Genomic DNA, 15,991 nt, shown 5'->3' with positions numbered 1-15,991 from the left:
GAATCGCCTGTGAAGGAGACCAATCAGGAATAACGATTATTTAGAGCAGGAGGAATCCGTTGTGTGCCAGAGTCCAATTGCGGAGCCTCGAGTACAGAAACCAGAGTGAATGTTTCAATTTATTACCAATGTGTTCTGCACGACCAGGCTGCCCCTCATAAACGAGTCACTTACAGGTGATCCGATCGGGCTCCTGGTACTGTCCAATAGCCAACAGAATTGTGGCCATCGACATCAGAGACACAGTTTATCTGGCCCATTAGCTCGTTTCTGTTAATAAGGAGCTTGCAGTGCAAAGTCGTCTGCAATGAACTCTCCAAAACTACTACGTTGCGCTTTAAAGTAAATTAAAGCTGGAACTCATCCTATTGGAATCTTTTGGGAGTTGACGGTCGAGAATCGACTGCACCCACATTATGCGTTCGGATGTACCCTCCCCGTTGCTCTGTTTCTCCTCCGTCTCCCCCTCCCCTGACACACGAGGACACACCATTTTATGATTGGCCCACTGTCGCAGTTTTAATTTGCATTCTGCAGTCCGATTGGTTGGAGGCCTGTGATTGATATTTCCTGCGGACCACCCTGGAATGCTCCAGCAGCCGGCAGCCAGTGGAGTGTGTGGCACGGGGTCGTTGTAACAGAAATCGTGTATTAAAAGGCAGCGCGGCATTTGTGAGAATACAGACGCTAACCCTTTAAAAGATGTAATAGTTTTGAATAAAAGACAATAACTTTGGAAGAAGAAAAGCATATAAGGTTTGCAGCAGTGGACAGAAGTTTGGTGAGGGGAGTTAAAGGGTCTGCGACTTGCACAGAAGGCGGAGTCACAGTTTCTGTCTATTTGGTAAAAAGAAGAGAAAGGGCTCTACAGATGACAAGTGAACGTTTTCTTCAATCGTCCTCTCACGGGTGACCGGACGGTGAAGTTTGGAGAAGTTCGCTGATTATTTAAGCAAAGCGGACAGCTGGGTCCTGTTTCACAGCTGATCTCCTTCCAGCACGGTGCGCCGTGTCGCAGTCCTGGAACGCGCACTGTGCTTTATGTCTTGAAGAAGAGTTGGATAGCACCCCATCCGAATTGACTTGGCTTGGACTTGTGCGGGCAGTTCCAAACTGCGCGCCTCGTACAATGGCGGGATTGTACAACTCCACACTGAAGACGCTGGAAGACCTGACTCTGGACTCGGGGTATGGGGCAGGGGATTCGTGCAGATCTCTCAGTCTCTCTTCCAGATCGAACTCTCAACCCTTCCAAGCAGCACACAACAGAGGGAACTGGCGGTATCTCTCTGGTTCCATGAATAGCCGCAATAACAGCTGGGATACGGTCAACACGGTCCTGCCGGAGGACCCGGAGATTAACGATATCTTCTTCAAATGCCCCCGGCTCCCGGAACTGGAGGAGTTCCCATGGACCGACGAGGACATTGGGCAAATTCTGAAGAAAGGGAGACCCGGGGAGTGTGGAAAGCTCTTCTCCCAGGATGCAGTAAGGAGACTGTCATTCTTACTGAGGAGAGCTCTGATCAGGATCTCCAGGGAGGCGCAGCGGCTGAGTGTCGTGCACTGCAAATGCACCAAGTTCGAGGTGCAGAGCGCCATCAGGCTCGTCCTGTCCTGGTCCTTGTCCGAAAGCTGTATCTCTGCTTCAGTAAAAGCTCTGTCCCTCTACAACATGAGTGCTGGAGATAGGCTGAGGAAAAGCAAGAGCTCCAGGTACTTGCCGCCTTCGGTACTGTTCTCGAGTAAATACGCTGCGTGTAATTTAAAATGTTGTTCCAGGTGGGCAAGGTGACGCGGGCCAAAGGTGCTGTCAGTTCAAACATTAGCTCTATAAACGTTCGCTGCAGGCATTCAAGGATCTACGTGAAATAAGGAAGGCACATAGATCCCAGTTTCTTACAGTGCCCTATATTTTAAGCTAAATTGGTCACCTCACTGAGGCTAAGAGCTGTGCTTTTTCTAGGATTAGACCACGGCAGATCAGAGAGATCAAGCAGGGGTAAGGAGGATTTTTTTTTTAGCCGGAGAGTAGTGAATCTGTGGAATGCTCTGCCACAGACAGCTGTGGAGGCCAAGTCTGAGGGTATATTTAAAGCGAAAGTTGATAGCTTCATGATTGGTCAGGGCATCAAAGGTTATGGCGAGAAGGCAGGTGTAAGGGTTTGAGTGGAATCTGGGAACAACCTTGATGGAATGGCGGAGCAGACTCGATGGGCTGAATGGCCCAAACCTGCTCCAATGTCTTATGGTTCCCGATGTTGACAGTTTTTCTTGGGGGGGGGGCGCGGAGAGAAAAGACGATGATAAGGAAAACAGTTCACTTTCCTTACACAAAATCCCTTACATTGATGAAGGTTTTACCTAAGGTGTTAAAACACATTCAAATTTAAGCTACTGTAATCCAAATCACGGACTATACACGCGCTAGTTTGTCTGACGGAGTTCGTCTTTTGATTTTTATTTATGGTTGACTTTAGGGTATTGTTATGTCACTGTAGAATAAAACTGAGTATTTTTCATTTATGGAAAAATCTTCAGTTAAGAGAGGTATCAGCTTTGTAAGTTTAAAATTGGCAATGATCCCAAATGCAAGGTTTATAAACATCTACTACCTTCTGCAAGTTCACCGCAGTCCTACCATTGATCAGCGAATCCCTCAAGCAAATGGTTTTCCGTCATTAATCTCTTAGAAAGTCCTGTGGCGAAACGAATGTTAATAGAAATACTGTATGATTTATGTTTATTTGTTCTGAGCTTTATTTGAGGAGCGATTTCAAGCATACCATTGTTATATTTTTAGTTTTCCCTGGTTAAAATTAGAAAGATTCAAACAGTGGTTGCCAAGTAATATCATCTGTGAGGCTCGTGCAGTTCTAAAATCATCATATATTATCACCCATGAAATCATAAAGCACAGCTTAAAGGATGCACTTTTTTTTCTGTGCTGTGAATTAATATTAGCCAGGTAGCGGATCAGCGTCAATGCAGTAATTGCAAATAGTTACCCCATTGTTTTGCAACTGAAACAAATTCACTGAACCCCTAATATTATGAAGTTACTTTGCTCCCATTAATTCTATGTCACTGGACAATATCAATAGAAGTGGCAAAATAATGAAATAATAGCAAGGGGGATGCTTTTTACCAAGCAATAAACTATTGTTTACCTAAAATGCTTTGCAATGTGATATTGTTTAAAATGATTGAGGCTTCTAATTTTTGACATCTTGAATATGTGCAGAGGAACATGTTTTTCAGATTCTCCAGCAACTCAACATGCGATATCCTTATTGCCACAGTTATCTTATATTACAACATTGTTATAATTATACGTGCTGTCTGTGGCATTTTAACTATCAACCAGACTGAACAATGTTTTTGTTTATTCAATGTGGCAATAAAATATTTTGCTTTCCATTTGCTAAAGAGCTTTCTCAGAGTCAATTTCCATTTCCAAAACAGACATTAAATAGTTTGTTATAACAAGTAAAGTTTATTGCTTAACAAAAATAAAATCCCATGGCATTACTGGAAAGATATTGATATGGATAGAGGAATGGCTGACAGGCAGGAGGTAGTGAGTGGGAATAAAAGGGGCCGTTTCTGGTTGGCTGCCAGTGACTAGTGGTGTTGGTCAAGTCAGTACTGGGACAGCTGCTTTTTTACAGTGTTTGTCAATGGTTTAGATAAAGGAATTGACTTGGTGGCAAAGTTTGCGGATGATACGAAGATAGGTGGAGGGTAGGTAGTGCTGAGGAAGCAATGCAATTGCAGCAGGACTTAGACAAATTGGAAGGATTGGCAGAAAAATGGCAGATAGAATACAATGTTAGGAAATGTCTGATAATGCATTTTGCTAAAAGGAACAATTATCTGAATGGGGAGATAGTTCAAACATCAGAGGTGCAGAGGGACTTGAGAGTCCTTGTGCAAGACTCGCAGAAGGTTAATTTACAGGTTGAGTCTGTGGTAAAGAAGATAAATGCAATGTTGGCATTTATTTCAAGGGGAATAGAATATAAAAACAAGGGGATGATACTGAACCTTTATTCAGTATCTAGTTGGTAGGCTCCAATTGGACAATTGGACAATTGTCAACAGTTTTGGACCACATTTCTCAGAAAGGATGTATTGTCATTGGAGTGAGTCCAGAGCAGGTTCGTGAGGATGATTCCGGGAATGAAGAGGTTAACGTATGAGGAGCATTTGACAGCTTTGAGCCTGTACTCACTGGAATTTAGAAGAATGAGGGGGGGTCTCATTGAAACCTACCAAATGTAGGAAAGACTAGATAAGGTAGATGTGGAGAAGATGTTTCATTTCCAGAACTAGAGGACACAGCATCAAAATAAGGGGTGACCTTTTAGAACAGAGATAAGGAGGAATTTTATTTTAGCTGGAGGGTGGTGAATCTGTAGAATGCTTTGCCATGGACTGTGGTGGAGGCCAAGTCTGTGGGTCAGGGCATCAAAGAATATGGCAAGAAGGCAGGTTAATGGGGTTGAGTGGGGTCCATGATCAGCCATGTTGACTCGATGGGCTGAATGGCCTAAATTTTATCCTATGTCTTGTGGTTTAATAATACAGCAAATTTTGGAACTGGCTCTGCTGGATCACCAACATGGAGTATTTTTAGGTTGTGTTTTCTGAGAGTAAAAAAAAATTAATATCTTTCAGATAGGTCACGGAGAGGGAAAACTATAATCTTTTGAATTTAGGATAGTTATAGACTCACCCCTTAACTATGGAAAAGCAATATTGAGACTTGCACTGCAACAGGAATAGGCCACTTGCTCTTCGAATCTGATCTACCCTGACAGGAGATTCCCGGAGCAACTTTTATCCTGTTCTCCTTTTAATGCAAAAGCAGTAATCACTTATTTCTAATTACATTCTGCAAAGCTTGAGATATTTCCTGATATTCATCCTGAAAGGCCTGATTCCAGTTTTTAGATTAGGTTCCCAATCACTTGACTCTTCAGCAGGTGAAGACGATTCCCTTCTATCACATCTTGTAGGCTTAGTTAGTTCTAAATTCAGGAGAATGTAACCCTAGTTCGTGCAATACCCCGAGTCATGTAATGATTCTGGTAAATCTATGCATCAAACCAATTATTAAATTTCTCAGTTAAATATAAAAACTGCAGACACTGGAAATCCGCAATAAAAATTGAAGATTGCAGAAATACTTAGTGGTTCAGGCAGCGTCTGTGGAAGGGGAAACATAATTAATGTTCCAGATGAAAGATCTTGTGGTGCTTCCAATGGGTATTTGCAGTCTGATCCAACTAGAGTATTGTATAGCTACAGCATAACTCTTCATCTTTCTATGGAAGCCACATATGTATGTCACAGTCCATGTTTCGTTAGTACCTTTGATTATTTTCTTTAGCTATACAGTATATGAGCTCCAAAATCATTTTGAGCCTTTCATTGTTTCTAGTTTTTCAATAGTTGGAAAGTAGATATTTTAGGTGAATGACACCATACTTTCCAACAGTAACACCCATGTGCAAGAAGAAGTCGAAGACACGGGTTTTGAAGTTTGTTGATTAGTTCTGAGGGAATGATGCTCCTGAAGAAGAGTCTTGGCCTGTTACGTCAGCTGTTCAGTCTTTTCCATAGATGCTGCCTGGCCTGCTGAGTTCCTGAAGCATTTTTTGTGTGTTGATGCTGTTGAATACTGAGCTGTAATCAGCAAACAGCAGCCTAACATGGGTATTGCTCTTGTCCAAGTGGTCCAAGGCCGAGTGGAGAGCCTTTGAGATTGCAACGCTGTAGAACCGTTGTAGGAGGCAAATTGCTGCAGGTCCAGGTGCTTGTTCAAGCCGGAGTTAATGCAGCCATGACCAACTTCTCAAAGCACTTCTTTGCATTATCAGTGAATGCTATTGGGTGACAGTCATTGAAGCAGCTTGTAGAAGTTGTGGTAAGGCAAGGGTCAACATAATATCCACACAAGGGTAGGCTGTAGTTAGCATAGATGGCCCAGACAAGACAGGTCTTTGAAGAGCATAGCCTCTGTTTGCACTCCAGGGTCTGGAGATGAGATAAGCAATCCAGGGTGCACCCACCAAATAAGGGACAATTGCTTACTAACTCCAAAGTATCATCGGTTGTCAGTTTCTACATTGACCTGTTTTGTGAGTGGTTACTGTTCTTGCAGGTAAGGAACTAAAACATGCATAATTTACCAAATGGTTAAAATTGGTAACTGCTCGCTAATTCTGTATAAAAATGACATTTCTCTGTTCAGAATTCAGAGCAGTGTAGTGACAGGGGCCAATTTGTAAAATAAAGTATGACTGAGCAGTAAGTGTGTGTGTTCTGAGTCCAGGTATCAGCAACGACAGGCTCACCCTTCTCTTGGGCATCTTGATGTCAGTTAGCTCCAATTCCATTAGCAGTTTCTTGTTTGGTACTTTATTTAAATAGACTTGATAATTTCATTAAATATTTCCCTGCCCACTGCTTGAGTCTCCTATTCTAATAAAACTGTATTATCAGTCCGACCTATCTTGCACCAAATCCATGTGGCTTTTCTTTGGATTGAACTGAAAATGTCAAAGCACGTGTTCAGTCTATCCTTAATTATAAATCTACTATTTTTGTGGCAACAGATGTTGAATCAATAATTCTCTAGTTCCTCCTTAACACCTTGGCTTAATAGCAGAATGTTGGTCACAGCTTTCCAATCTATAGGAAGCACTCCCAAAACAAATGAATTGTACAGATGCAGTGATTTCAGTCTTCAGCGTACTTGCCTATTTCCTTTAAAACCTAGAAAGAGAAACATTAAGCAGTGTGGATTTCTCACTGTAGAGTGCAGTTAACTTTTTTATTACAGTTAATTTGTGGTTTTGGTGAAACGCAAAGTGATCAGTCCTGATGTTCAATTCCAGCGCTGTTCTGCTTGACATCCAGATTAAGCTGTGAGTGGTGGGTTGAAGGTGCCAGTGTGTTTGATGTAGCCAATGTGGAATTTAGCGAGACCTTTGACAAGCTTTCCATGTTAAAGGCTGGAGATTCAGTAAAGGATAATGGCTCATGGGCGTTTTTGCAAACGGAAATCTGTTGCCAATGCTTCTCCTCGTGGTATAGTAGGAGCGATAAACTTACAGATGATACAAATTTGTCCTGTAGCTGACAATTGTAACCCCTTGGGTCGCCTCAGGCTCGCTCAGCTCGTTCTCGTCTAGGGGGAGCAGCCTTCGGCCCCGCCAAACTGGGTAATCAGCTGGTGTGGATGCTGTGTGATGTCCCCGCCTCACCCAAAAACAGACAGTACACCATATGCGATTAAATGAGTACAATTTATAAAGGTTACTATAACTAAGTGATTAATAACGATACAGTATATATGAAGAGAAAATTAAAGAAAAGGCGCCAAACTTATCAAAGTCCAAACCACTTCGTGCACAGCCGTTGGAGCTCAATTACTGAAGTCTTCTGGCCACCATTCGCTCCCCTCCAAACTCCTCGACTCGCAGCTCAGGACCCTCCGAACTCCTCGACTCTCCAAATAGCTCAGAACCCTCCGAGTGGTCAACCAAGCACATCTAGCTTCATCCCCCCCTCCTCGGAGAATCTCCCGGCCTCGGACCCCCAGTTTAGAGCATTGCGTCCTCTCTCTCGACCCCCTCGCGCCGATCTGCCCAAAAGCCCGTCAACAAAAGCTTACAGACTCAGAAGAAAGAACATTAATCCCCATTTGGTTTACAAAGGAATACCATTCTCGTTATCAGTAAATTAGCATTCCTGCTAGTTAACAAAAAGAAGAAACCCTCTTTACACAATATTGAGGAAAATTTCAGAGTGCAGGACAATATAATTGAGGGGGAAAAATATCAAATTGATTTCTCCCCACCCCACCCCCCGGAGGTAATGTATTTGGTGAGATTCAACAAGATAAGGGCATACACAATAAATGGGGATACTGACTGGTGTGAAGTGTTTGTCCACAGATCCTCAAATGTAGTGGGACCAGTATGTGGTTTTAAAAGAAAAAGCATAGCTGTCTTTATTAGCCGAAGCATTGCTTGCAAGGGTAGAGAGTTAAGCTGTAACTGTACATAATACTTTTTATGGCCTGCTTAAATACTGCATACCTTTGTACAGAAAGGAAGCACTAAAAAGGATGCAGAGGAGATTGCAGAGAATTAAGAGAAACGGGAAATTGAAGATAGATTGGAAAATCCAGGGCTCTTTATTTTGGAAGAGAGAAAATTGAGGGTAAATTTGATCGAGTTACAGAACATAGATTTATGAGGGGGCCTAGATCGTGCAAGTCAGGTGAATTACAAGAAGGATGAAAAGTCAGGGGACGAGGACTAGAGATGAGGTGAAGAAACATTTCTATACTCAGTGCAGTGCCCACTCTGTAGAGAGTTGCAAACTTGGTGCTTGAAGATGGGATTGATAGCTCTTTTGTGACTGGCATAAAATAATGGGCCAAATGGCCTCCTTTATTGTGAGTTCTTGATCATTTGATAATTTGGACAAGGGTCAATACTGAAAAGCTAGATATGTATTTGAAGAAAATTGGCAAGTTTCCAAAATTGAAATTATTTCCAGAAGCTGAGCGATGTGTACCTGATTTTGAGAGGTGCCAATCGGATCTGGATTGACGTGTTTCTATCAATGCTTTCAGGTGTGGCCTTACGTTCTCGGTGGGGCACTTCTTTAGATGGATGGTGGACACCAGAGTTTCTGTTCGCATCCATGAGTATGCTGCAATCTCTTTGGCTGCCTGCATGGAGAGTCTGCTGGAGGAGATTGGGATCAGAGTAGCAGCGGGGCATGGCTCCGAAGGAGGAAGTGGAGGCCTACATGACGGCAGGCAGGAGCTGTCAGCAGAAATGCTGGAGATGTGTATCAACAATGACGCTGAGCTCTGGGGAGTCCTGCAGCCGTACGAACATCTTATCTGTGGCAAGAACGCTAATGGTAAGCAGAGACAGGCTGATGAATCTCTTTCTGTAATTGAAGTGTTCAAACTGTTTTTATGCTATTACAGTCCTTCCACTCGCAGTTTTCCTGTCAAACAATGAAAACAGCAAAATTATAGTGGAACCTGTTTTAAAACACCCTGACTTCCACCCCTTTCCCATGAATCTGTGGAAACTTTAAATGACTGCTATTCAATAGAAGAGAGTAACTTCTGTTTTAAAACATGTATTTTGTACAATGTTTTTGTTTGTGAGGAATACCTGTGATGTTGTGACTCTTCAAGTAGATAACTCACACCTGACTGAGTAAATAGTGTTTTTCTTTCTTTCAATGTTAATTTTATTTTGAAACCTTTGCCAAAAGATCTAAGGTGCAAGGCACCTAAATTAAACAAGATGGGTAATGTGCCATGATGCACCAGTAAGCAGTACGTCACCACCCACAATTTGTAAAATAACACATGTGTTGAGAGTTGAGGTGTCCAGGCTCTTGCAAAGGACTGTGTCTCCAGAAGGGGGAAAAAAGGATGCAGTTCAGTTCTGTGCATAATTGCAGGCAAGGAACATTCTTGAACCATTTCCAACTTGAAATTAAGCTCCAAAGTAATCTACAAGAAATTAAAATTACAACAAGCGGCACTGCTCTCCAGGGGCGTGCACCCTCGCAAGACCCAGAGATGGCATCAGCTGTTATTGGAATCTTTCTCTGCTGGGAGTTGTGGATCTGAGGATTAGTTAATTAATCTGAGGATTAATTATTGTTCACAGCCTGAAGTTGTTATTTTTGGGAGGAGAAAAAGGGCTATGGGAGATGGGTGGGTGAATTCTCCACACTGGCAGTGCTCTTCCTAAAGTAGGCTGTTCTTTGAAGAAAGAAGTGCACACTTGACCACCTCTGCTTAAGAGTCAAGTCCATTTAAACTGTTACAGTTCAAAGCCCAGATAGCATTTTTACTGTATGAGAAGTGATAAAAGGCATTACAGATTTAATAAAGGAATATAACTTACAAACTTATAATATGGTGATACAATATGAAACATTGCAATGTAAACATTTGATTTAAATTAATCGAGTACTCCAGGTCATATGGTGCTCCTAATGTCCTGAAACGTCCAAGCAGATTATTTATCAAAGCCATATAAAAAAGGTCATATTTCACAGTATGGAGAAGAACACAATGGGATTTTTATATTATAAAATATTTGTGCTCTGAAACAGAATACAGATTAAGGGGATTGTAATAAATTTTGTTTAATATAATAAATCATTGTTGTACACTAAAGGTAAAATAAAATTGCACTTTTGATGTTTCGCTGTACGCTATTCAGGAGTAGACAAGCTGCTGCAGTTCTCATGGGATCAGTGTTTTTTTTTCTCTTTTGGAATTTTGAAGCTGATTAAAGTCATGGTGTTTCTTAATGATTTATGCCACATTAGCCTTAGATATGTAAATTTAGCCAGACAGTGATTTTTGAGTTGCCTCTCCTTTTGAAATGGGGACGAAAGCAAATGGATTGCTATACTAACGTTAAGACTTTCCACAGGAAAAATGATGACTGAGAATTTCAAAGATGTGATTCTAATCATTAGAGAATTTCATCTTTTTCAAACAACAGTACTGCTGAGTTTTGGCCTGCATCTGATAAAATGGGTTAAATAATTCACTGGAATTTTCTCCAATTTCTTTCAAAAAACATGGCAGTGAAATTCCATCCTTTGTTACCACAGGCTGTGGGGTTGTTGAAATATTTCTGCTAATCGGGACTTGATCTTGTTGCGGTTTAAACTGATTTGTTTACACTATCAAGGATAGATCAAGAGAAAAATGTTGTAATGAGGTTTGTGAAATTGCCATTAACTTTAAAAGGTTTAGACATGGTGTTACTTCATTTCACTCATTTTGCCTTTAGAAGTCTCTTGCTACGTATTTTTAAAAAATTAACTAAGTGAACTGAAGTATTGGAAATGCCTGCTTTCAAAATAGAAAATTTAGTTCAAGTACCCACATAGGGGATTTGCAAAACATCAACTATTTGCCCAATATTCAAACTTCCTCACAGATAATGTAAACTGTGGTTACTTAAGATTTAATAAAAACTCATATGCTAATGATTATTTTACTGGTTGTAGAAACCTTTGACAATAAATGCATATATTTTTGGCAATTTTTCTATTACTCAGCCAAAAGGATAAATCAAACAAACTGCAGTTAGATGTTATCACATTAATTGAAAGGTAAAAGACAACTTGTACTGTAAAATGATTCTGAGAGAAGTCATGCTGAAAAATTCACATTTTTAGTCATTGAGAGAGACATAGAAACGCCCTTTAGCTCATCAATGACATTTTTACACTAAGGCTATCCTAACCTATTTTATTCTCCTCACATACCCTTCAATTCCTTCCCTCCAAAGACTGATCTGAAAAATTTCCTCGTACTGAGGAGAAATGCAGTGAAGGCTTGCCATTCCAGTGATCGGTGGATACTTGCTGGCTGGTCGAAATTGCCCACAATTTTACTAGAATAGACATTAAGGGTGTAGTGACATCCGCACTTCAAATCCAGCCGGCTCCTTGTGTGCTCCCCATTCATGCTGGGTTGAGCATCGAGCTGGCAACTTGGCCTCGTTCTTAAAAAAACACACACATACAAATGCTAAAGAAACGGAAAGGTTTCTGCCCAGTATGCCACAAGGTGCGGAAAGGGAACAACAGACGTTAAGGTGAAATCAGCTGCAATAAGCATGCTGTGGCCAGAAATGGAAAGCTCCCATTGAGGCTTTGAGGTTCAGGCAATTAGCGAGTAAAATAGTTGCAGTGGATTCTATTATATGTGACCAAGAAACGCTGGTGCAAAAATAATCAAATATTTTTCATTTTGCACACCTTTCCTGACTCTCAAACTTTATATCCTTAAGTTTCATCTTCCAATCACAAGATGCAGGCAAATTAAACTAGTTTGGAACTAGTTTCGGACTCTACTTTCTCCAGCCCTGGATCTTCCTCACCAATCATCTTCCCAGTTTTTTACTTCATCCCTCTTCCTCCCAGTTTCACCTATCACCTTGTGCTTCTCTCTCCTGCCCCCATCTTTTAACTCTACTCTTTTTTTTCTCTCTCCAGTCCTGCCAAAGGGTCTCAGCCCAAGACATTAACTATACTTTATTAAATAGATGCTGCCTGGCTCCTCCAGCATTTTGTGTGTGTTGCTGGGATTCCCAGCATCAGCAGATTTTCTCTTGTTTGGAGTTTAGGAAGATGTCTTGATCAGTTACCAATGGATGAATTGTACTGAGGGATCAGTTTCTGGCTGTGTAACTCTAAATATGGACTTAAAAGGATGATTTCTTTTTGACAGAACCTTTTTCAGTAAGTTTGTTTTTGGGAATAGTATGGAGTTGCATTGGTTATGAACATTTATGTTTGAGAAGGCAGACAGTTCATATTCTGTTGGATATACACATAGGTGCATTGTTTTCCATTGTAACTTCCAGCATAAAAGTAAAACCCATAAAGAGTAAATAGTTTTATTGTAGGAAGGAGTAATCAAAATTACTTTTAATATGTACCATAATTTACTTGATGTTGCTGGCCCAACTTTTTGGTCTTGGGTTTGCATATAATCCATGAAAATATAACATTAAGAAAAAGATACGTAGCAGTTCCACATTTCTCCGATGTGTTAACTGGAAGGCCAGTTTCTATTCTTTACTGAATTTAAAAGATCCCACAGCAATTTCTAAAAAGAACAGGTTTGTTAGTCATATTTATCACCTAACTAGCATTGCTATAAAAATACACACTAGGTTATCTGGTTATCATTCTATTACTGTTTATTGAACCTTATCTTAAAATTAGCTACCACATTTGTGACATTACTGTTAAGCTTTTTGGTTGGTTGTGAATAACTTAAAAACACTTTCATTGTATGTTTGCTTTACAGAAGTGGCATTAATTTCCTATAATGGTGATTTAACAACTGAACAAAGTTGGTTTGATCAATTTAAGCACCGCACCAAAGTGGGAAAGCAACAAGATAGTGCAAATACTGGTCATTCTGTAAAATTGTACTTAAAATAGTCAAAAAAATGATTTGCTCCCATGTAGATCAGATTATCAAAGCATACGCTATTGGGTACATCTGAATAGTAAAGTGTTGAGAAAAGCATCAGTCGTTCTGAAATCACTTTGGGTTTGATGCTAATGGGACTGTAGTGGTATCCCAGATATAAAATGCTTTCTGTAGTAATAAAAGTTCACAAGTTGATTTTCTCCCCAATGGTTTGTGCTGGTACACAACAAAGGATTAGCTTTCACAGGTTTCATTCTGTTTCTTTTAAATGAACTGAAACTTGATTTTGAGTTTAAAGTTAATGAGTTGCCACGTTACAGGGGATGAAATGATCCTTTCTGTCATTGAAGATTACCCTGGGTGTAATACATCTTGTTCATTGTGCTCAAATCATGAAAAACATCGGTTGACAAATGGAATAATTGAAGCACAAACTGATAATCAAGTTGTTGTTACAAATAGCACGGTTCCTAGAAAGTATCACTGAGAGTAAATGTGAGCCTCAGAAAAGTTGTGTCCATTATTAAGGACCCCCATCACACAGAGCATGCCCTCTTCTCATTGTTACTGTCAGGAGGGAGGTACAGAAGCCTGAAGGCGCACACTCAGCAATTCAGGAACAGCCTCTACCCCTCTGCCACCTAATTGGACATTAAACCCGTGAACACTACCTCACCTTTTTATATTTAAAAAAAATACATTATTTCAATTTTTAATCTATTTGATATATATACAATGTTTATATTTGTGGTAATTGATTTATTTTTTCTTTCTGTATTATCATGTGTTGCATTGAATTGCTGCTGCTAAGTTAACAAATTTCACAATACATGCTGGTGGTAATAAACCAGATTCTGATGGAAGCCACAATATTTTAAAGTAAACTAAACAACAAAAGAATATTACATTACCTGATCCTACTTATTAGGCCTGTTCTGTAATTTTTGGGAATGTTGGGGTCTTTATTGGGTTTTAGGAGAGCAACAGCTTCGGCTCTTCTCCACTTTTATGTATTCTTAGTGATCTTAAGTTAAAAAGGGACAGAAGCCAGTGGAGTGTTTAAGGAATTCATTAAGAATCCCATCTATGCCAGCAGCTTTGCTGGATTTTAGCTGTGATACTTCATCTTTTAATTCTTGTAGGGTGAGAGTTCTACAAGAATTGTAGGGTGGTAAGTTCTTATTCCCGTTTGAGAGAGCTGACTCCATCTTCTGATGTTGCTTTTTCTTTTGCCTCCATTCTTTATTTGGTTGACCATTTAGTATTAGTTGGTGGGCAACTAATAGTTGCTCTGCGCCCTCTAAACTCTACGACAGACTCGCACTGAAAAGAATATACCCCTTAGTCGAAGATCTTCTAACCCCAGACCGAGCCGGGTTCAGGCCAGGCTGCTCTTGCTGCGGTCAAGTCCTGAATGTAACCCAGTATATTGAGGATGGCTTTGAAATGCGACAAATTACAGGGGCAGTATTCATTGACTTAACAACAGCATACGACACTGTGAATCACAGAGGCCTTCTACTGAAATTATCTAAAATGTTTAAGAATGAAACCACTGTAGTGTTCTCACTCAGGTATAAGAGAACTCCGAACTAAACACCGAGGTAAACTGTGGTCAATGAAAACAGGATCGCAGTAAGATTAACCGTTTACTGTTCACTCTTCCACGTTAACGTATGGTGAAAACTGTTGATAAAACAATACAAAATGTATACAGTATTTGTTTCCTTCTTGATATCAGATTTACATCATAAATACTTGCAAAAGTAAAACTACAACAACTACATTACATTAAAGTGCAGCATACAGTCAGAATCTACCTACGCCATTGACTGCTTTAAATACACTTCAACACAAACTATCCGCAACTCTTTAAATAACAAAAACATAAACCTTATCAACCGTCATTACTTTTAACAGAATCAGCGTTAACATTTTTAATTCAACACATCGATTATCTCATGAACTTACGGCGTTGCTTCATTGATGTTTCTAGTGCATAGAAAGAAAACTTTTCTTGCACTTATCCTGCACATGTGAGCCCTCTCCTTCCCGTTTCTCCAAACCGGTATTTAACCACAAGACGCGGCGAAACCGCGTGTGATGTCATCGCATGCCGCGATATATCACAAATAACGAATTTACTTTAAACAATCTTAACTTTAGTAATTCGTTTGTTAGCATTTTCTAGTTAAAGCGAAAATATTATAAACTAAACAAATGCCATAAAGGCAACACAACCACAGTCAAAGTAATAAGAAGCCTCCTAGAAAATCGCAGATTTTATGTAGAAATTAATGGAATTAAGAGTAGGTGGCGTCCACAAAAGAACAGACTAGCACAGGGATCAGTCCTGGGACCTCTACTATTTAATGCTTACACAAACGAACAGCCAACCTTTCCTAACACACACAGGTTTATCTATGCAGACGACCTATGCATAGCAACACAAGCTAACTCCTTCCAAGAAGTTGAAGTATGACTTACAGCAGTCCTCAAAGCAATGAAGCAGTATTATGGAAAATGATCTCTGAACCCAGATCCATCAAAAACTCAAGTGTGTGCATTCCACCCGAAGAATCGAGAAACAGCTCAGAAACTCAAGATCTTCTGGTGTGGGAAGGAGCTCGAACACCATCCAACATTTTTTATTGTGGAAAATGTCCTGCATTATCAGGTTAATTTGATGTTGACTGACACAGCTGAAGATGCTGCTGGCAGGAAGGGTGATGAGTTTGGTCTCCTCATCACACCTATCCCCCCCCCCCCCCCCCGTGCTGTAGTGTACAATGTAAGGCAGTGGACATTCTTGCAACTTGGTCAACTTTTTTTATTTGTCCACAAATTTCTAAACCATTTTTGTTTATAGCCTCATTGAAACAGTAGTGAAAATATTAACGGTGAGATGTCCATGTTGGTTTAAGATCATTCTTCTAGCAGCGCCTCAAGCATATTAAATCTTCAGGA

The 15,991-nt window shown here is 40.4% G+C and overlaps 1 protein-coding gene across 2 annotated transcripts in view; it reads left to right on the top strand.

The window, feature by feature from the left end:
• Positions 1 to 15,991, top strand: part of abtb2b (ankyrin repeat and BTB (POZ) domain containing 2b) — a 203,775-nt gene continuing 187,784 nt past the window's right edge. Inside the window, exons 1-2 of one of the 2 annotated variants that reach the window (XM_059975950.1) lie at positions 1 to 1,716; positions 8,654 to 8,949. In XM_059975950.1, the coding sequence (XP_059831933.1) occupies positions 1,130 to 1,716; positions 8,654 to 8,949 (883 nt within the window). In that variant the 5' untranslated portion in view covers positions 1 to 1,129. Of the gene's footprint in view, positions 1,717 to 1,882; positions 2,003 to 8,653; positions 8,950 to 15,991 lie in introns of those variants that run through there. The other variant, XM_059975951.1, reaches the window with a different exon arrangement.

The sequence above is a fragment of the Hypanus sabinus genome, chromosome 7, assembly GCF_030144855.1.
Source record: "Hypanus sabinus isolate sHypSab1 chromosome 7, sHypSab1.hap1, whole genome shotgun sequence".
NCBI classification, from domain to species: Eukaryota; Metazoa; Chordata; class Chondrichthyes; order Myliobatiformes; family Dasyatidae; genus Hypanus; species Hypanus sabinus.
Note: the sequence above shows the minus strand (reverse complement) of the source record. Positions and strands in the feature narration are given on the sequence as shown.